The sequence below is a fragment of the Ammodytes marinus genome, assembly GCF_949987685.1.
Source record: "Ammodytes marinus genome assembly, chromosome: 7".
In the NCBI taxonomy this organism is placed as follows: Eukaryota; Metazoa; Chordata; class Actinopteri; order Uranoscopiformes; family Ammodytidae; genus Ammodytes; species Ammodytes marinus.
Genome location: NC_137211.1, coordinates 7,223,871 through 7,244,671, shown reverse-complemented (window position 1 = coordinate 7,244,671; position 20,801 = coordinate 7,223,871). Strand labels below are relative to the sequence as shown.

Below are 20,801 nucleotides of genomic sequence, written 5' to 3'. Positions count from 1 at the left end.
GTGACAATTAATAATTGCACAGATTTGGGAATTTATGTACAAAAATTTATTTTTATATACAGTATCATCTCAATCACCCAACACATCTATTCAAACTGACATTTAAAAAAAATCATAGTCAATACAACTCTCTTCAATGGCCATTTGAGCCATTGAAGAAGAACACATTTAATGTACACAGCTCAGATGGGCAATCGATACTCTTTGCTCTGCAATCAAAGATGCTATAAAGATTCACACACAGAGAGTTCACACGAATCAATTCACTTTGTATTTATTGATATTTCACAGAGCAACTTGACATATATTTAAACATATATTGTGTTTAAATTATTTTTTTCTTTTCTATACTCTCACCCCAATGAATGTTTATGAATTAAAGATTTCTGATGGACTATATGTTTTGAGGGAAGTAGTGTATATCACAGCAAGAAAAGCCATTTTGGGACTAATCAATCATTTTCTATTCACAAAGTGAAACATTGCTTCCTTTGAAGCTAATGTCAGCGCAATAACAAAAAACAACGTGAGAAAGCAATGCTGCGAAAATTTACATTTATATCTATTTAAAAGTTGTCAGTACTTTGAGCTGACTGCTAACATTCTGATGTTTAGCAGGTATAACTTTTATCTTGTTCACCATCATATGTTAGCATGTTGCCATTATGACATTTGCAAATTATAAATCAACCAAATATATAGATGCAGCAATACCATTAATTAATTATGCAAGTATTTGGGTATAAACAAACTATTGGATTAATTAAAATTAAAATTTTACATGATGGCCCCAAATGGGAAGTTAAGGGATCACCAAAATGATTCCAAATGACTGTAGCAGTCATTTGTAGCACATTTCACTGCAGTCCTCCGGACAGTTGTCCAATATCCAGACATTTTACTCAAAATCATATAAGTCAACCTCATGGTGGGGCTAGAGGAAACGTCATAGGATCACCAAAGTCAGTATACTTCATAGGTACAACACACGTCTGTACAGAATGTCATGGCAGTCGCTAGCCTGGAAATCCAGACCCTGATATCTTGAACGATAGAGGGTCTGGCCACGATCAATAGTAATTTCCAACTTAAGGGGCGGCTCCTACTCGTGCATTTCAAATGCCACTGCACGCAGTTGGATAGCACTACAACCAATCAGAGCGATGCACAAGGCGACGTAAGCCCCTTTCGTTTAGCGAACAGCTGTTAAACTGTTAAATTAAACGTTTGCCGTTGTCGGTCGGCAAAATAGAACATTCCACTTACTTGCTAATGAAAGATTTGAGTGCCGTCTTCCAAATCGTTAAGGGTCGAGGCCAAAGCAGTCTCAAACTCACACAACATATCCGTAGCCATCTTTGATGTTTACTATCACGGCTTCGACGTCGCATGCACGTCACTGTCGTCATCCGGTTACGTCCTCCCCAGAGTACCATATAAGGGGCTCTGGCGCGCCCATATTAGATAGAACCAATTGAAACCATAGCCAGATTTCTGGCTTTCTTGATAAAGCTTCAACGGAGCGTGTCCAGACCAACACGCGCAGCAAATTTAATTTGCCAGCGCCTAGTGGCAGGTCTGGGAATGCCAGGCTAGGCAGTCGCTATAATTGCTAATAATTAATTATGGTTCCAAAGTAGCGGACCGATGGACTGACAACCCCTAGAGCTACTTCTGAACCTAAAAATATAGGCTATTAAATTAGCAATCCATTATTTCTCTTACAAACTGCTTTCATCCTTTTTTACCTGATATGGCAACTTTTTAAAAGCATTCTTTCCTTTGATCTACCGAACAGACTCGGGAAAGACATGTTTGACTGATGAAAGGCCTACGAGCTGGTGCTGTCTTCATTATGCTTCTCACAAGAGGAACTTAATTCAGCCGGACAGCTCAATTTCACCGGCTATGTCAACCTTACTGCTGCATAGTGTCCCTGTAGTTTTTATGGCAATATCTGCTGTCATTTTAATCTGACCCTTCTCCCTCGACACTTGCTGTTGTGTTTGAGCTATAATTCAGTCTGTGGAAAACATATGTGCTTGACTCTGCTTATAAGCCGTCGCACTCCAGGCTAAAGCAGGAGACTTATCGTTTCATATCAGTGTGGTGTCTTGGGAAAAACAGTACACATAAACGAAAAATAAAGGATTATCAGATGTTTCACCTTCGGCAACTTGTGTTGTACGTTTCCCACAGGAAATTACTAATTAAACTTTAAGTCTTAAAAGCTTATAGCAAACCGGAGCAACACAGTACTCCCTGTGGAAAACAGTGTTACACTAGATTTAAAAACTGGACTGGTTATTGAGCAACAGTTTTTGCACCCATTGGTTTTCCAATTCCCCCCCCCCCCCCCACCCCTCCCCACCTTTGGCAAGAAGGATGTTTCCTAGAAAAGTTTATACAATAATATTTGATATTCTGAAGTAAAAATCCCAGAAGATTTTTTTTTTATGAGGGATTAGGATGGGGTTAGTTCAGTTAATTCAGTTCAGACCTTTATTGTTCCTCAAGGGAATTTTAAATCACAGCAGTGGTAAAAACACAACATATAAAAGGGCATAAGACAGAGCATAACAACTTCACTGAATACAACCAATGAAATAAAATGTGACTGTTCATTAAAGAGTCCATTGGAATTTTAGAAATGATAGACAAAGTGCTCTAGTGCTACAGGAAAATGCTTTCAAGGTTTAGCTCTGATTTAGTGATTGCACTATAGGAACATAGGAAAATGGGTAACTATTATTGTTGAGTCCACAGCAATATCCTTTTACCTTGAGATGACTTTAACTTCAACTAGCAAATAAAATGAAATTTTTAAGCTTTTTATGAGACAGTTTGAAGAGACAGAAGTGAAATGGGGCAGAGAGGGGGAATGACATGCAAAAAAACGACCACTGGCTGGATTTGAACCTGCTTCTGAGGACTGCGCCTCTAGGGTAGGCACTCTCACCACTACAGTACACCACAAGCACCTCCCTCATTCTATAAACTTTTATGCAGAATATATGGTGGCCCTGAGGGTCAAAACAAAACACAAGTTCACAACACTTAACATTTCAGAAAACATGAGAACTTTTGCAATGCACAAAAATATTTCAGAAAACACAACATTTCCTATAACGAATCATTGCCGTATTATGTGAAATGTTTTATGTTATTTGAAATGTTTTGTTCCCTGTAATGGTGATGTATTTTGTCCTTCAGGGCCACCGTAGCAATGAAAATAATAAACTTTATAATAATAAACGGGTTCGATTCCAGCCCGCGGTCGTTCTCTGCATGTCACTCCCCTCTCTGCCCCATTTCAACTCTATCTCTACACTATCAATAAAAGCATAAAAATGCCAAAAAATATATTTAAAAAAATAAAATAATAAGTATGGTGAAGAACAAGAAGTGATGCCATAATAATTTGCACTGCTGGCACACTAAATCAAAGGTGCCACATTGGGTGAAACAAAGCTCCGAGGTGAGTCAGGCCACAGTTGGATCCTGGGTAGTGAGAGTTAGTGGGATCACAGCTGGCTCGGCCTTGGACTTGGCAGCAGATGGTCTCTCTCTCTCTCTCTCTCTCTCTCTCTCTCTCTCTCTCTCTCTCTCGGGCGTCAGCTGTTCACATGAGCACAGGTCTGTCTCAGAGCCTCACACAGGGAAACCACACAGTCACACTCACACACTCCTGGTAAACTCCTGACAACAAGTTTTCCTCTTGGGAAACATGACAAACTTCAGCTGAAGATACTTTTGTTTTCTCTGCTAAAACTCACATTCGCTGAAGATATGCTTCATTCCAGGTAGGGCACGGAAATATTATCCTTAATTTTGTGCTTTCACTTGTCAGAGATGTATCACTGTTTTATCAATGTGTTCAAAGATTTATAAAAGTGTTATGTGTATGTATATTTAGTCAGAAAAATCTTTGAACTTGTAGATGATGATATGTATCAGTTATTTCAGAACAAAATAACAAATTCTTAAGTGGAATTTCACATAAACATATCAAACCAATAAAAGAGACATAATTTCAGCGGCCTATAATTCGTATTTTATTTAGTAAGGACCAGGACATGCTAAAAAGTGAAAGTTACCAACACTCACCTTCACACAAAAACATGACCAAGAGGATCACTCACCTGCCAAAGCTCCTCTAAGTCCATTTGCTGAGCACGGGATCTGCCTGATCAGCTTAACAGGTCTTCACTGAACCACTGTAGCCTGTCAGCTGTACTATGAACAGGAGTGAGTAAACAATTCCTTGAGTTAAGAAAATACACAATTTACATGTACTTAATTCAGTTTATATGTAATGCAAAGCTGTTAACTTACCGGTGGTATAAAAGCATTTTAAGATAAGAAACAAAAGTTGTTAAAATGACATTCACCTTTACAAGCTGTAACTGTAAAGTGACTAGAATAATTAACTTATTTTATAATATAGATTAGTCTGATGTGGGCCATTATCCATGGAGAGTACTTTTAGTTTATTTTTATTCTCATGGTAACTTATGTACTTTTTCTTAAATATTTCCTTATAAAAGATTTCCATTCTGTTGTAGTGCTACTTTTACTTAAGAAAAATCTCTGTGTACGTCTTCCACCGCTTATTTTCTTCATTTTGTATAAGAATATCTTGTGTTATTCTTGAGCTGTTTGTTTTTGTTATATAGTCCAGTGAATAGAGCACCTTACCACATGCTCAGAACAATACGCGTTGTATGACGGTGGCCCTGAGCCACCAGGTCGTTTCCTCGTCTGTATCCTGTGCTCGAACAAAAGAAACCAGGAAAGAGAGACGTTAAATTCACAGGGGATCCGCAAGCTTCCTTTTCTGCTTCCTGCACGTGGGAAAGAGCCATATCCGCCCATAAAACCACTCCACACCAAATAACAACATCTGGAAGCATAATGGGGTCTCAAATTGAATTAAAGCTAAAGTGTGTAACTTCTGTTGCCCCCATGAGTAATAACAACAACACCTTTGGCACATCTACATGGGGTAAGCCTACGGTAATCATGTATGGATTTTATTCCCTCTGCTGTACGTCCAGTTTTTTTTTCTCAGCAGTAAAATCAACAACCTAAACATTTCGTAGGTGCTTCTTGAGATCCTGCGCCAGTGTCGGGGGGCGACACCAGTTTGTAAATGCTGCAATACTGAGAAATACAGAGAGTTTTGTGGATCTGATAGGCTTATTCAAATTTGTGTCAACTCTTTTGCCATTGGCTTGAATGTAACCGACATTCATTCGTATGAAAAAGTTACGCAATAAAGCTTTAACTTTATTTATTTTAGAAGGGTTACTTGTTCATAACGGGATGTTCATAATGGACATGATAACTCTCAAGTTAGCAGCCTTTAGGAAACAAACTATAGCTGACTTTATGTTGGCATGGAAGCTGAAAACTCTTCCTTCTTTTGCAGGTGCCCAACAGGAAGCCGTTTAGTACGAGTTCTTCATCCAGGAGCTTCCTCTTTCCCTGGACACCACATGTAGGACACTTCCTCCCTTCAATGAACAGAGCTGGTTTCACATCCAGACCACCAGCAGACACACAACAATAGAAGTTATAATCCTCCAAGATGGCAGTCACGTCACTCTGTTTTACTGAGGAGCCCGGTGCTGGCTTAGCCCAGGCGGACATATGTACGCTGGAGATTAATATCAAGCATGAGGTCTTCCCATCTATCGTCTGCTCCGTTTGCTGTATACTTGGCCTCATCTACTGCTTTTTCGGTAAGTTTTACAAAAGGTAATTCCACCGGAACTGAAATTAAAGGTGAAATGTGTAAAGGGAATTGGTCTTTTTTAGAACAGACTTGGTAGAAATGGAATATTATATTTATAAGTCTGTCTTAATTATTGTATAATCACTTGAAAAAAATTAAAATAATAAAAATTACCTCAGAATGAGCGTTTAATATCTACATGAGTGAAGTGCGCCGCTATTTGTACTGGCATTTTTGTATAGCGCAGAATGGACAAACTTAAAGGCCTTACCGTTTTTTGTATATAGGTATCCGCTGGAAATGCACCTGTTGAAAGATGAAGAAAAAGTACCCCCTCACCACTAGATATTGCCAAAATACACAGTGTACCTTTAAATGAGAATTTGCACACTGATAGAGGTGAGGTAGGACAGCTTAAAGTCCCTGCTGTCAGGGTTTTCATAGCCTAAATGTTTCATTAGCTCACCTGATGGCCTTGACCCAGTGGCAGGTGTCTGGAAGCTGCCACGTATTTTAGGATGGATAAGCACTGAGCTATAGGAGGCAGATGGGAAGCTCAATGTCTGAATTTGATCGAGGCAGCAGCGTAAATGAAGTGCCACCTGTTGCACTTATCGGACGACTCCCTTTGTTTCACTGTAACAGCAGTTCATGTGACTTCTGATGCTGATATACTTTTATAAGGAACTTCTGGAGTTGTATGATGAGTATACAGGTCCATCTAAATTAGAATATCGCATAAAAGTTTTTTTTTTACGTTATTTAATTCAAAACATGAGCTGTAAGCATAGACATTAGCCGTATCCTTGAAAATGTACACAAAAAAAGGCTTGAAATACTTCACATTATGCGTAATGAATGTAGAATGTAGTTTCACATTATGAATTAAACTTGTGGGAAGAAATGTACTTTTCCATGATATTCTATTTATATAAGATACACATATATATGTGTGAGAGGGAGATTTCTAAATAGAATTCAGCGCAGCCTAATTTCTGTCTCTATTTTCACCATGAACATGTGGATACAAATCCAACAAACACAAACTATGGACCTGCAACCCAGAACACGTGACACTGTGCAAACACACATGCTGCCAAAGAGTGTCTCCCCAGTGCTTTTACATCGACTTGTAGCTCATTAATAATTAGAAGAAAAACATTTTCAGTGCTTCAGGCCCAGACAGTTTTTTCTTATGTAATTTGCTGGTGTGGCCAAGAAGATGTGGACAGAGAGAGACAGTGAGCTCGCCTCTGAGGGCTGATACTACTCACATTCAATTACACATGTTAATGACAGATGTTGGAGCTGGTCATGTTCATGGATACTGGAGCAAATCCACTTGTATTTCAGCAATGTGTGACTCATCCACTTCCGCAGGGTCATCCAAGCCGCTAGGTTAATAAACCAGTGAAACATACTTTAAGTCAGTGTTTGACCATTTGCATGAAGGCCTGTGAGAACATTTAGAATCTGTGCGACAAGCTTGCACATTTTTAGTAATTCATACTTTCCCCCTTTGGCATCTGAGTCACAAAATGATTTGGCCTCAAAATCTCATATATATCACAATACTGTTATACTTATGTCTGTCCTAGTTCCTCAAAACTACAAAAAGCAATGACAGAAAAATGTACAGTGTAACAATGCCCTTTGAAAATATTGTGTTTGTTGAATATGCTGTAGAACTGAACAGCGGATATAGATTATGTGACATTCAGTCAAGACAAATGATGATTCTTATTGTTTTTGACTGTTTTTTATCAACCACAAATCACATATTCATACAGTGCAACATTTCCTCAAAAGTAAAGAAACTTTGTTCATTTGTATTTTTCTTTCTTTTCACTGGCAAGTATGAAAAAGTGTGTGATTGTGTTTTGCATTTTGTATGTAAGGACAGTTTTTTGCAATTTGAAAGCAATTTGTTTTTTTGCAACTTGAAAAGCAAGTCAGTCTTTTGTCCCACATTGAAACTTTTAGTCGAATCAATGTAGCCTGCACTTGGCTAAGTGGATGGCACTCTTAATAATAATAGTAATAGTTTGTATACCACCTTTTATACAAGAAATGCAGCTCAAAGTGCTTTACAATATAAAAATATACATGCATTACAAGTGTGTTTTGCATTGAAATAGAAATGGATTGAACATAAAAACAGGGATGGAAAGCCACAAAAAAGGAAAACATATGGAATATGGAAAATAAAACACACTTGATAAAAGAAGCGAATACAATAAAACAACAAGATAAAATAAAGAGAAAAAACACATTGATGATAACAATCAAGATAGGATCAAATAAAGCAAGCAAGTCTTCTGCACACTTGATGATATTTGCTTTAGTGGTGGCAATTTGCGACTTAATAACCTTGTTTTTATTCCAATTTTCCAGGATACCGCTGCTTCAAGATGGTGATGTTCTTCTCTGGCTTTATGTTTGGATCTGCGGCTGTTCTCCTGTTGTACCACAAAGAGCCGGTGTTGGACGGCCAGCTCGGGACAGAGACAAAGGCAGGGATCGGGCTGGGCGTAGGGGTGCTGTGTGGGCTCATGACCATGTTAGTGTCTACTATGGGTCTGCTACTCAGCGGCATGCAGTTGGGGGCACTGCTACCCATCGCCATGCTGGTGGTCGTTGGACAGTTTTACAGCCTGACTCCATTGTGGGCCCCGCTTAGTGCCGTAATGGCTGCCAGCATTGTCACTGCCGTCTTCACGCTTCAGTGGCAGAAACTGTTCACCATCATATACACATCTGTGTTTGGAGCAGCCGCGGTGGTGCTGTGTGTGGATTACTTTGTGGGGAGGTTTGTGCTGCCAGAGCTGGTGTACAATATGCTCTGTGAAGTCGACCCGCGCCCACTCTGCTGGTTCAACTGGGTGATCGCTGGGATATGGCCCTTCATGACTCTGATAGGTGTTTTGGTCCAATGGAGGTTTACTGCTAAAGGAGTAGCACACAAAGAAAGTGAGTTCAAATCAATCTACACTCACTGATGCAGTTAAAGGTAGAGTCAGCAATTCTGGAGAATGCTTATTGACATAATAATAAAAGTGATTTTGTCAACAAGCATTCTCCAGAATCCTTAACTCCACCTTTAAACTCATGCTATGAATGTTTAATATGCTCAAAACCTTCTGCTGTGATGTTACATACTATATCATTTACTTTCCTCTCCTTTCCCAGCTGTACACAAAAAAAATAAGAAACAAGTCAAGAAGCACAAACATCAACAACAATCAAGAGGAAGACCTCGAACGCACCGTCGGCGTGGCCCTCCACCGCTGAAGCGTTACGCTGGGGACGTCCTGGCACCGGTCAGTGGATGATATTAAAGTGCAGCATCAGCTTTTTTCATTCAGCTTTTCAGAGAAAGGCGAAGTCTAGCCCTGACAAAAAATGTCTTTCAGTGTTTTAAAGTTTTTATTATTTTGGCAGTGAAAGAAACATTTAGAATCAGATCATTCACTAACAGTTAAAGCCCTAATACTAAACTGTGAAAATACTCCACTGCAAGTAGAAGTCTGTCAAGCAAAACCTTTACTTCAACCTCCTATTCTAAATGTTTATGAAACAGTCTCATTTTTCCTGATGAACCAAGAAGTTTTTTTTTAATTGTTTATCAAACAGGAGAATTTTCTGGAATCGTAAAGGAACGTGTAATTATTCAGTTGATCAGCAACATGTGAATTCAAAATCAAATCAAGGGTATAACATTTAATCAGCAAATTAACTTAAGATCAAACAAATGTAAAGAGTAAAAAGATGCAAAACATGTACTTTAGACAATGTCTGTGTAAATGTCGCTACATTCCAGTGCTGTCAGTAATTGCCTCTGATCACATGACAAATAGCTTCATCATGTGAGTTTTGTCACCAATGTATAATGACAGTGGATGCTGTGTGCAATAACAGTCTGACGTTCTCCTGTTTGCCTTTCAGAGTTATATCCAGAGCCTTAAGGAGCGCCAGATGGGAACGTGCTCCTCCATCAGCAGCATCAGCACCAACACACACACAACAATCGACTTTGACTTTGAGACGGGCTCCATGGTGCCTCTGACCGCCTCTCCGGTCTTTGCAGTCTGAAGGGGAAACAGAGCATACCATATCTGCCTAGAAACATTCCTATCGAATCCACCGGAACTAATCAACCATTTTGACTGCCGGAGCCGATCCACTTTGACTGTATTCGTCAGACAATCGTGAACTTCACAAATACAGTGATTTGAGAAGCTTGGAGATCATCCCCTGAATGATGACGATACAAAATAATGCTTGTGATTGTCACATCCTTTGAAAGGTTTATCTCACTTTTTGTTTCACTTTGTGCATAATAATAATTTTTTTCTCCAAATATTATGTATGTCTACAATAGTTTGTTTGGATTTTGATTTAATCTGCAATATTTGAAGTATCCGCAAGTATTATGGTTATTAATAATAAATGCAAACCAACATTGTGAATTAAAGATATGCATCAGAAAAATTGACAACCAATCAACAGGGAACAGGACAGTAGAGTTTTTGAAGTATTGTCTTATGTGAAGGAACTTTAAAGCCAGAGTATGTAGAAGAGAAAAAAATAAGTCACTATAGCCAGAAATTGACATATGGACAATGGAGAAAAGTCATAAAGTCATTCAACTGAACCTGTAATGGCAGTTGCACAGAACAACTTATCAGCAGTGTATTGACATTAGCCATGATAAGCCACAGTTCGCACCAGACCACACACAACAGTAGCAGCCATTTTGTAGGGTGAACTGAACTGATCAATGGTGTATTTTAATATGTATGACTCAACTTTTCATTTATAAAAGGAATAATGTGTTACTACATCATTCAAAAGTTACAGTCTCCGGGGCGCCCTTAGCTCAGTTGGTAGGGTGTCCCCCCCCCCGGGCCGGGCCCAGCAGCAGACCCGGGTTCGATTCCCGCCCACGGTCGTTCTCTGCATGTCACTCCCCTCTCTGCCCCATTTCACCTCTGTCTCAAAGCATAAAAATGCCCAAAAAATATCTTTAAGAGAAAAAGTTACAGTCTCCCTTTAAAGGAGCAAAGATCATTTAAAGGTGCTGTGTGTAATAAAAGTGTACTAGGCGTCACCTAGTGGTGAAAAATCCAGATTGCAACACTCTCTGTCAAAGTTGAACAGAAGTCCATGAACTAATTTTTATTACATTAATTTTATTCAAGAGTTTATTTGAAAATAAATGTAAATCAGTCATCAAAAAGCCCAGGTGCCTGATTTCGCTGGATGTTATGGCACATTAAAAATATAACAATTATATAAACATCTTACATAATTTATATAGACATAATAAATATTCATTAAAATAGCACTTTACACATCCTATTACAATTATTCTATTAGTGAAACATCTGACAGTTATCAATTCATACTAGGTGAGTAAGATATGATAAGTAAGTGTGGGGCGGAAATGATATGCAGGGAAAGGAACAGACTCGCAATGGAAGCAGAAAAAACAACTTGTATCCAGATATTCCCATTAGATGATACATGATGAAAGAGAGATACGTGCTCCATGTACGTGCTCTAATGTGCACCAGAAATAAAATCCTATAAAGGCATAAAAAACACTGAAATACCCGATAATGTTTGACTGATAATAATGACAAAGGTCCAAGAGAATGCCCTTTCAGGAACTTTCAGAAAATGTCAAGGATATTACATACTGTAGATGCCATATCAGTGGATCATAATAATACATTAAAATAATATCTTATTGCCACAAAAAAGTAAACATCAAAGCTCATCACGCAATGGATTTATACAGTATTTGAATATGATGTTATTTATATCTGAATAAATAAACATATTTTTCTCTTTACGTCCTGATACAATAGTGCAGGAGAAGGTTTGTGTTGAGTGGCCTCTGGTGGCTCAGTCGTCACACTGCATCCAGTTTGAGGCGATGCTCAAAGGTTTGTCCTTCTCCACAGCTCGCTGGTTCTGCTTCACACGCCAGTACTTTGTGCCTTTAAACACGTATATGTGACCGTTTGTCCATGTCAATGCAGCGTCAGTGTTGCTGGGTAACCCATGGAAGAGTTTTCCAATCGGTTTGGGATATGAACTGGAGTGTGTCGAGCTAAATTCATCCCATTGCCAATATCCAGAGCCCTATAAGAACAAGGAAATTATTAAAGAGATGTTTAATGTACAATGTATTCAAATCAATAGAAGCAAAGATGTTCTTTTGCACTTACTTTGATGAAGATAAGTTTTTTGTTCTCATTCAAATACAAGGCAGAGTCAATATTAGCAGGGATGTTGGCCAGGCGTCTGGGAAAGCCTTGGTCAAGTTTGAACCCACTGTACCTCCAAACTTTGTCTCCTGTGAAAGGACATGTGCAGAGAAGAAAAGGTATAATTTCAAAATTTTAATATAATGAGATCCTGTGAGAATTTCTCAATCTACAATAAACTTGAACCCACCTTTCAGAAAGTAGGACTTGCCGGTCCGCTGAGAGTGAACAGCTGCGTTGAGGCTCCCTGGCAGCTCCTTCCACAGCGCAGATATCCGGACAGGACTGTTGTAGCCAGAGCTGGACAATGTCCACACATACTGACCACTGAAAACATACGTCTTATGCAAAGGACCTACAGGGGACACAATGCAGAAGAAGACATACAGTAGCTATAGGTAGATACGAGGGAATTTACTGTATCTAGTATATATAACTTTCTTTACCCAACATAACTGCATCCATAGTGGCCTTGCAAGGATCTGGAACAAACCCACGAGGCACAGTCTGACTTGGAGTTCTGAATGGAGGAGTTTTCTCAGGCTTTCCTGTAAAAGAGACAACAATACATGATGCATTAATTGTGCAGTAAAGGTAACTTATTATACAAAATGCAAATTCATGTTTTTTCAATATTTATTTTAGTCCCCTGTGTGACTAGAGACTCCAAAAGTTTGGTGTTTTCAAAAACCCTAGTCCGATTCTCTCCCATATGCTGTCATAAGGGGAGAAGCCACGCCCCCTCATTACCAACCTTGGGCTGGGCTGTTTGGAAGGTGCGGCTTAAAAAGACAGGCTCTAAAACAGAGCGTTTTAGACAGAAGTTAAAAAGGGGAGATTCTGCAATTGCACTGTGAGAAATATAAAGGTTCTTTTTTTGGACATTAGAAGAAACATAAATTATAATTTTGAATTAAAAAAATTCAAGCATAATATGTGACCTTAAAGTTCACACACACACCCTGATATTGTGATACTGTGATATTACCATATAAAGCCTGGATCCCTTGTATGTCATCCGTATGAAGCTTGAAGTCGGAGCGGTATCCGCTGTACACAGGTCCCATCAGTGCATTGTTGTACTGTGAGTGGCCCAGGCCCAGTGCGTGGCCGATCTCGTGGGCTGCAACAATCCTCAGGTTGGAGCCTTGGTTCTTCCCTTCTGTCCAAACTTCATCTTCATCAAAATGCACAATGCCTGACTCCGGGGCATCAGCGTGGGCCAAGACATGACCTAAAGTTCAAGCAATAAGTCTCCACAACACTCCATTGACATTTTTTCAAGTTTCAGCTCATTGCGAAGGTTTGACAATTCATCACACAACTTTTAATATTTTCATTCAGTCATCCTTTTTTTTTTTTTTTTTTTTTGTTAATTGAAGAAATTCTTCTAACCATTAACATACCAGCAAAACAAATATACATCAAAGACAAAAAAATACCAGTTTGTTTTTAATCAACAACACACATTTTTATTCCTCCTACCTCGCCCGTCAAACGGCACCGGACACGTCTTGTCTTTCCTGTGAAAGGAGAGTTTAATGTCTGCTCTTCCTGACTGCAACTCCTTGAACCTTAAAGGTGACACGTTGCTCCAGTACTTGAAGGCACTCTGGATGGCCAAGCGGGTCTTTCCCTGGCCCAAGTCAGGGGTGTAATTATAGATGCGGTAGGTCAGCATCTTCTTTCTCCAGTAACCTGTGCAAGTAGCAAACATTTTGGCAACATTTCGTAAGGTATCCTTGCATATATTTATCGAGCGTTGCTGCATTAACAGGCATAATATGTCATATAAATGCAGTTACTCACCCATGACTCGATATCTGAGAAGTTTGTTATTGAAAGAATCTTCTAGACCACAGCGAGGTTTGTCCATCATCGTCAGAGTGGCTGAATCCAGTTTCCCTGATATTTGCAGGTTTGTTACTTTCTGAAAGATTCTGACAAAGAACAGACACAACGCTGTGACATTTGTAGACTCAAATAAACAACCAAACCTGGAGTAAAGGTAAAATCATGTTAAGCTACCTGTACAAATGGTTAGAATAGATGAAATATGGTCACCTTAGGGCTTCTGCTACCTCTTCCGGTGGGTGTTTTGGGCCTTTGCTGTCCAGTGGGATGTGCAGATAACCATACTTCCTTAAATACATCTAAAGACAGAGAGAGTACTATTTGTATTTGTGGTGTAGCCAAAATCCTTCCAAGATCGTTTTAATCGAGTTGAGCCAGCCTAAAAAAACAGCAACTTTAAAAATAAATATTCGAGAATTGACCAGCGTTTCACAGGAAGAACTTTCTGCAAATAAGGACCACTTTTCCTCATTTTCTTACCGCTGCTTCTGTAAATTCTTCTCTGCTCAGACCAACAGAAGAAGCTGTAGTGAGAAAAACAAGGAAAGCCATAAACTCCAGTCTGTATTCCATTTTACAGTTTGGGTTTTTCTCCATCTGTAGGAAACTAAAAAACGTTCCCCACGCGATCCAAGATGACTTGTTCAACTGATAATAAACAAGTCCTGGATCTTTCTAAGCATCCCTGAAGACTGCAGCACATCTATTGACATCCATCCTTTGTGTATCAGTCCTGTTGTGTAAGGGCTCAAGTATTCAGGGATTCAGTTTTTATACCATCCAGTCAGTGTCTGTTCAGGACCTGCCTCAAAGCCACATAATAAACTTTTAAGAGGAATGTGATGTGTGGAACGACAAGAAACCAAATGTGTTTCAGACGCTAACAGATCAATTACGCCTTCTTATGCCATCATTTAAAGCCAGTTGTCTTTAAGTGTTTAAGAATAACTCTGTGTGTTGAGTAATTGTGTTAACGTCAAAAGAAGCAAATAAAGTCCCTTTTTGCTGTTTAAAAAGGAGATGATCTGCCCACCATCTAATAAAGGTGGTTACTTATGACTAGTCATGTCATGATTCTGGTGAGAAAAAACATTTTCAGTATTTTTATTTTGAGGGCTTTGGTAAATTGTTTTCCAGACAACTGTGAGACAGACGCATCCAGACATACTTTTGGTGTTGCTCATTCCTGATTTATGTTTGTGAAGCAATATTCAACGTACAACATTCTTTCTCTCTGTGGTAAAAGCTCTATGAAGAAAACAACTAACCGCACTTCTTCCGTCAGACAACAGCTCATTATTTTTGACACAACGTAGGAGCCCATTCAAGGGGAAAACAACACAATGACGCCCCCATGTGACCATCGCTACAAATCGTCTTCTGAATGAAGATGGAGAACGCCTCCTTTTGGCAGCAGTAAAGGTCACAAATCGGAAACCCAGGATTGGAAAGAGACCAAAGATTTGACCACTAGTTTGATTGTAATGCCAACACACAGGACAGTAACTGATTTCTCATCTGTATCATCTGTAAACTAAAAGAGGGTTTTCGTACCCTTAGTTCTGCTTCTCAGGATTAACACAACCCCTTCCATATTTGCAATCTTAAACCTAACAATACACTTATTGTTATTGCTTGGTTGCTGGAGCGGATCAAATCTTTAAGCTGTATCTCACTTTCAGACAATAGGATTTTCAGTATGTAGTGTTCACACTATAAAACATTTTCAAAAGATGTCTACTAAAAATAGTATACTAAAACATGCTTGATTTTCTTCCACAATGCAATGCAGAGGAAAGACGAGACATGGTTAAAATCACACTAAAATACACTGTGTGTTGTGGGGAGCCAGCTCCAGACATAGTATCTCAGAAAACAAACAAAATAAAAACTCTTTGAAGATAACGTTTGTAGAGTGTAATTAGCAGGCCCATTCTTAGATCACAGTTGAATTCATGTCAGACGGTTCAAGCATTTTATCATTTACGGTCGGTATAAAAACTGTGAAGTTTGTTGATTACTTATACACTATAGCTGCACAAAACTGTACACGTTGAAGGCAAGTAAAATATATGTACATGTAGTTTGTGCTTTGAAATCAAGTAATTAAATAAATGTTTTATTGGGACAGATCTCACATGTTTAGTTAACTGTACTCTTCTAAGAGAGACTATTTAAAAAACTGTACAATTGTTTTTTTTGGATCTATGAAGGAGTTGAAAAAAACAACACAAATGATGTTATTAGGAGAAATGTGTGATCCAGTATTTTGAAGGCTTGACTCATACCAGGTACTAAAAACCAGTATCCCTGCGTTGCAAATTACTTTTATTCTTATTTTATTTTAAAAAAAAGTAGTTTGCTACAATTGTGTCATTCTTTTTCATCATAACATTTCGTCTTGAACTTGACATTTTTGTTTATTGATCCGTCACATCGCTGGTTGTACTCTCTCGGCAGCTCAGTCGATGTGAGGTAACATCCACTGCGCAGAGGATTTTAGGTCCGAACTGCCAAAAAAGAATGCTGGTTTGCACACTGCAAAATGAGACCGGATGTAGGAGGAAGGACATCCAAGTACTTTTTTTGCATACTGAATCATCACACATTGGAACATCATAAATCTTTTTCTGCCATACTATAAAGATTACTTGAACGCACGGTCTGTTTCTACATTTTTTGTTTATATTTCTTCTGCAAGCCGCCCAAATTTAGGAAAGTGCAAGTCTAACTTGTCGGGGGTGCCCTTTAAGTAGTGCCCAACAGGCTTGACTCAAGAAGATATTAAGTTATTAAAGTATATTTCTTGTGTTTATTCTGTAATCTTCTTATTGTCTACTTGCTTCTACTGAAAATGTTAATCTCTAAAAACATTTAATGAACACTTTCACGGTCATATTTGTGATAAGGGCTCAGTCATTACACAGACAATGCTTGTCTTACGAGGTATTCATTATTGGGTTTGGGTCTTTTGATGAGTTTTGTTGACAATAAGAAAATTGTAGAAAATCACCACCAAGGGATACACCCCTACTTTCTGAAATTCACAATGACACCATATTGTTTTTTTTTAAAATGCAAATCTGCCATCGAACATAATTCAGGCAACTCAGAGTTGGTCACCCTACTAAAAAGCAAAATGCGATCAAACTTTTACACAGCATGTAGTTTTAATAAATGTAATGACTGTATTGACAGTGCCCCAACATTAGTGTGACTTCTAGAGTCCATCCAAACATTGACAAAAATGTTAACTCCTAGAGCAGACAGGCGGCAGGCTGACAAACTATACTCTCTTAAACAGAAAATATTTTTTTTTCCATTTTATGTGTCGAGTAATACTATGAAATGGTACAAAACGGAGAAGGACGCACACGCACAAAACAATTCACAATGATGTCTTCAAAAAGGTATTTAAAAATGTATGAGCAAAAGCCATGATATTACGTAAAGATCTGAATCTAGAAAAAACAGGCTGGTCAGTTCCGGAAATGTGCGACGGCGACGTTCTCTGCTTTGAAAGAGTGTGTTCACTCCTTTAGTCCGTTATATGAATATCAAATAGGTCAAAGTAATGTTTGATGTAAGATGTGATCACAAAGCTACAAAGGTCCCTTCCCTGTCTTACAGTATGTAGTTTGTATGTTTAGTCTGCGGGCTCTTCTCCTTCAATCCCTTTATCACTTTAAGATTCTCGCTCTAGCTGGTCCAACTCATCTTGTATGACCAGAGCTCGCGCCAGCTTTTCCAACTGATCCTTTGTCGGCTCTTTTATTTCCCCAGAGTCCACTTTCTGCTTCAAATCCTCCACTTGTCGCAGCTTCTTCTTCAGGTTTTTGATCTTTTTAGCCTTTTCAGCTGCGGTATCATCTTGAGACGAGACAGGGACAGAGACCGGCTCTGGCGTTTTGTTTGAAGACTTTCCGCCCTCCGAGATTGACACGTTCTCAATGGCGTCGCTCACAGAATCCAATTCCTCGTCGCCGTCCCCATCCGGGCCCTGCTGCTGTTTTCGTTTCTCTTTGCGTTTCATGTTGCGTTTGGCCGACTTGGACAGGCCGGCGGTGTCACTGTCACAGCCCGGGATCTTCTGCTGCTTTGAGGTAGAGTCGTCAGGCGCGCTCATCCCGGGCGGAAGGTCGCCGGGTTTGCCCTTGAAGAACTTCACAAACTTGTTTTCATATCTAAAAACAGACACAAAACAGAAACACGTGAGATATGACATGAGACTGAAGTGAGAAGATTAACAAAAGACTTTCCACAATGAACATATTAGAGCCGAGAATGATCTGATCCAAATATATAATGATTTTATTATAGTGTCCTGTCAAAACAAGATTGTGATTCATAGTATGTCGTGTAGGGAAAGACAGACTTCACTTACACTGGCACTTCTTCCTGGGGTGTGTAGCCATCCTTAACCTTCCTCGGCTTCCTCCAGGTCCCATCCGGCCTCTGGGTGGAAGCGATGTATTTCCCTAAGGAGCAACAAGGTACACCATTAGAGAGAGTACCAGTACACACACAAATATGCATGAATAAAACATAACACACATTTTTCAGCCAGGAGACCTAACATTTAACCAGTCAACCCTGGGCTTGGCTATTATCAGGACACAGCAAACCAAAATTCACTCGATTCCTATGGAGGTTTGTTAAAATTAAACATAACCTTTACCTTTTTGCGTATGGACAGTGTTATAAATAAAGTTTGATTGATGGACTGAAAGCTAAGGTTGGCTAATGTGTGTAGTTTCTGCTTGCAGGTCGTTGTAGTAAGAGAGACGCAACGCTGATGTGGCTTATTAAAACCCCTAATTGAAGAAGAAGAATGAATTTTCCTGGCTGCAGTATTTGTGTGTATATTTTGCACTATTTCCACAAGGAGACCTAATGGAAGTGTAACAGCTAAAAGCTAACTAGTGGCTAACACTGGCTAACATTGTCTAGCTAGCTTCAAAACATCTGAATCAATAATGCCGATAAACGTATTATTATTATAATTGATAATCAATACTTCAGCTGGAAAAGGAAGGGCCTTGTTAGTTTCAATTAGACAAAGGTCTGTAGCATGCAGCAGCCTCACCGGAGTCATCTGTCATATACGGGGTTGCCATTTTGGTGGAACGTGTTGCTGGTTGCTACCGCTACGCTCCTCTAGCGCGTCAGTTTGTCCCGCCGCTACCTCCTCCGTCCTGGATGGAAACTGCTACAACTTTCTCGACGTGTGTTTCCCTCCAGAGTTGAGAGTTGTCATGGCAGCATCCACGGACCAAGATGTTAACTCGGGGAGTTGTCTATAAACGCCCAAATACAACGCAACCCCGCGCGCTTGACTGTTCGTAGGAACGGGCGACTCGAAGCGGCAAACCGCGCGAACCCTTTTTCTCCTCACTTCGGAAATGACGACGTGGATGGTTGGGTTGCCAGGTTGTGGTCAGTCAACGGGTTTTGGCCTTTTAACCATAGATAGTAAATAATTACTTTTTTTTAAACTAACACTTGATGTAAGAGCTTTTTGAATATGTGACATAAACACAAACAAACCTTTACATAATTTAAAGATTTCCCATTATTATTGTAAAATATGGTGTTTAGGTTTCGTCAAATACTCAAGAAAAGAGGACAAATGATATGTTTTATTATAAATTTGATAATATTGGCAAAAAAAGAATGTGATTTATATGCTGTTGACATTATGGATTTTGAGAAATATGTGAAACTATCTGCTAATTCTACTAACAAAAAGGCTATACGTTTTTATAAGCTTGGTGTAACCGTTTACATGCAGCCACTTCAAAGAGACATATAAACACACACAAACCAGATTTCACATTATGGGGAAATAGGATTTCTAGGATTTGTCAACAAAAAAAGTTGTCATCCAAAAAAGAGAATGTGATCATTTTGTAAAAAAAAAGAAAAAAAAAAAAAGTTTGGCAAAAAAAAAAAGTTGTTTGCTGAGTTGGCCCAATGAAGGATATTGAAAAATAAAGTATAAAGTATGTAAAAAAAAAATTTATTCGACTAAAAAATTCTATCAAGACACCTTTAATGGGGTTTTGAACATTTGATGTAGCCTTTGAACTAACCATTATATATTTCTTAAGATGTCACATAATTATGGGAGAATGTGGTGTTAAGGTTTCATCGAATAAGCCCAAGAAAAGTGGAAAGTAAATGTTTTTATACAAAAAGTTTAGCAATAAAAAAATATTATTTTGCTGTTAACATGAAGGATGTTGAGAAATATGTGAATTAATTTTATTCATTTTAAATATACAATAAAAGAGGACAAATAATATGTAAACAATTAATGAAAGCGCTTATTGAATATGAAACATAAACACGAACAAACCTTTGGAGATATTTTTGTTGATCTTTTTTTTTTTAAGATTTCACATTATTATGGGTAAATGTGTTGTCTGGATTTCATCAAATAGCCAAGAAAAGAATACATACTTTCTAAAATAGTTGTGCACAAATAATTTTAATTTAGTAGTATCTCGATCTAATATAGTTGTATTTGACGTATGACTCCTTCAATCAGTGGATGAGACAATTTGATACATTTTCTAAAAACATTTTTGATTTCTTGTATTGCTACTGGAATCTATCTATCTATCTATCTATCTATCTATCTATCTATCTATCTATCTATCTATCTATCTATCTATCTATCTATCTATCTATCTATCTATCTATCTATCTATCCATCCATCCATCCATCCATCCATCCATCCATCCATCCATCCATCCATCCATCCATCCATCCATCCATCCATCCATCCATCCATCCATCCATCCATCCATCCATCCATCCATCTATCCTTTTCTAGCATCGCCTGGAAACGTTGCTTTAAAAGGGGGGATACTTGGCTCGGAACTGGCGCCCCTGGGTGAGCCTGGTCTAGGAGGATTTCTCTCTCCCGCAG

General features: G+C 38.8%; 3 protein-coding genes across 3 annotated transcripts; 1 reads left to right on the top strand and 2 right to left on the bottom strand.

Annotated features, from left to right (window-relative positions):
* The first annotated feature begins 3,666 nt into the window (after positions 1-3,666).
* Positions 3,667-10,330, top strand: LOC307252988 (transmembrane protein 198-like). The gene is made up of 5 exons (XM_080030813.1): positions 3,667-3,803; positions 5,432-5,744; positions 8,132-8,707; positions 8,927-9,057; positions 9,683-10,330. The coding sequence occupies exons 2-5, from the start codon at positions 5,591-5,593 to the stop codon at positions 9,827-9,829; spliced, it is 1,008 nt and encodes a 335-aa protein (XP_079886939.1). The 5' UTR covers positions 3,667-3,803; positions 5,432-5,590; the 3' UTR covers positions 9,830-10,330.
* A 598-nt stretch (positions 10,331-10,928) lies between these two features.
* LOC307252847 (matrix metalloproteinase-19-like) lies at positions 10,929-14,585 on the bottom strand. The gene is made up of 9 exons (XM_080030666.1): positions 14,347-14,585; positions 14,077-14,165; positions 13,822-13,952; positions 13,498-13,710; positions 13,001-13,246; positions 12,459-12,560; positions 12,203-12,367; positions 11,974-12,101; positions 10,929-11,887 (listed from the first exon to the last, which is right to left on the bottom strand). The coding sequence occupies exons 1-9, from the start codon at positions 14,461-14,463 to the stop codon at positions 11,648-11,650; spliced, it is 1,431 nt and encodes a 476-aa protein (XP_079886792.1). The 5' UTR covers positions 14,464-14,585; the 3' UTR covers positions 10,929-11,647.
* Positions 14,586-16,999: 2,414 nt separating this feature from the next.
* Positions 17,000-19,235, bottom strand: pym1 (PYM homolog 1, exon junction complex associated factor). Its single transcript, XM_080030853.1, has 3 exons — positions 18,953-19,235; positions 18,251-18,344; positions 17,000-18,050 (listed from the first exon to the last, which is right to left on the bottom strand). Exons 1-3 carry the CDS (start codon positions 18,981-18,983, stop codon positions 17,552-17,554), a joined length of 624 nt encoding a protein of 207 aa, XP_079886979.1. The 5' UTR covers positions 18,984-19,235; the 3' UTR covers positions 17,000-17,551.
* Positions 19,236-20,801: the final 1,566 nt, after the last annotated feature.

What these genes read in the sequence shown, in the direction of transcription:
- LOC307252988 (XM_080030813.1), top strand. Translation starts at nt 5,591, where the DNA reads ATGGCAGTCACGTCACTCTGTTTTACTGAGGAGCCCGGTGCTGGCTTA. An exon ending in AGGAGTAGCACACAAAGAAA is followed by an intron (nt 8,708 to 8,926) that starts GTGAGTTCAAAT and finishes CTCCTTTCCCAG; the next exon opens with CTGTACACAAAAAAAATAAG. An exon ending in CTGGGGACGTCCTGGCACCG is followed by an intron (nt 9,058 to 9,682) that starts GTCAGTGGATGA and finishes TTTGCCTTTCAG; the next exon opens with AGTTATATCCAGAGCCTTAA.
- LOC307252847 (XM_080030666.1), bottom strand. Translation starts at nt 14,463, where the DNA reads ATGGAGAAAAACCCAAACTGTAAAATGGAATACAGACTGGAGTTTATG. An exon ending in GAGGTAGCAGAAGCCCTAAG is followed by an intron (nt 13,953 to 14,076) that starts GTGACCATATTT and finishes GTTCTTTGTCAG; the next exon opens with AATCTTTCAGAAAGTAACAA. An exon ending in AGGGATCCAGGCTTTATATG is followed by an intron (nt 12,561 to 13,000) that starts GTAATATCACAG and finishes TCTCTTTTACAG; the next exon opens with GAAAGCCTGAGAAAACTCCT.
- pym1 (XM_080030853.1), bottom strand. Translation starts at nt 18,983, where the DNA reads ATGGCAACCCCGTATATGACAGATGACTCCG. An exon ending in GTATATGACAGATGACTCCG is followed by an intron (nt 18,345 to 18,952) that starts GTGAGGCTGCTG and finishes GTTGCTCCTTAG; the next exon opens with GGAAATACATCGCTTCCACC. An exon ending in CCCCAGGAAGAAGTGCCAGT is followed by an intron (nt 18,051 to 18,250) that starts GTAAGTGAAGTC and finishes GTCTGTTTTTAG; the next exon opens with ATATGAAAACAAGTTTGTGA.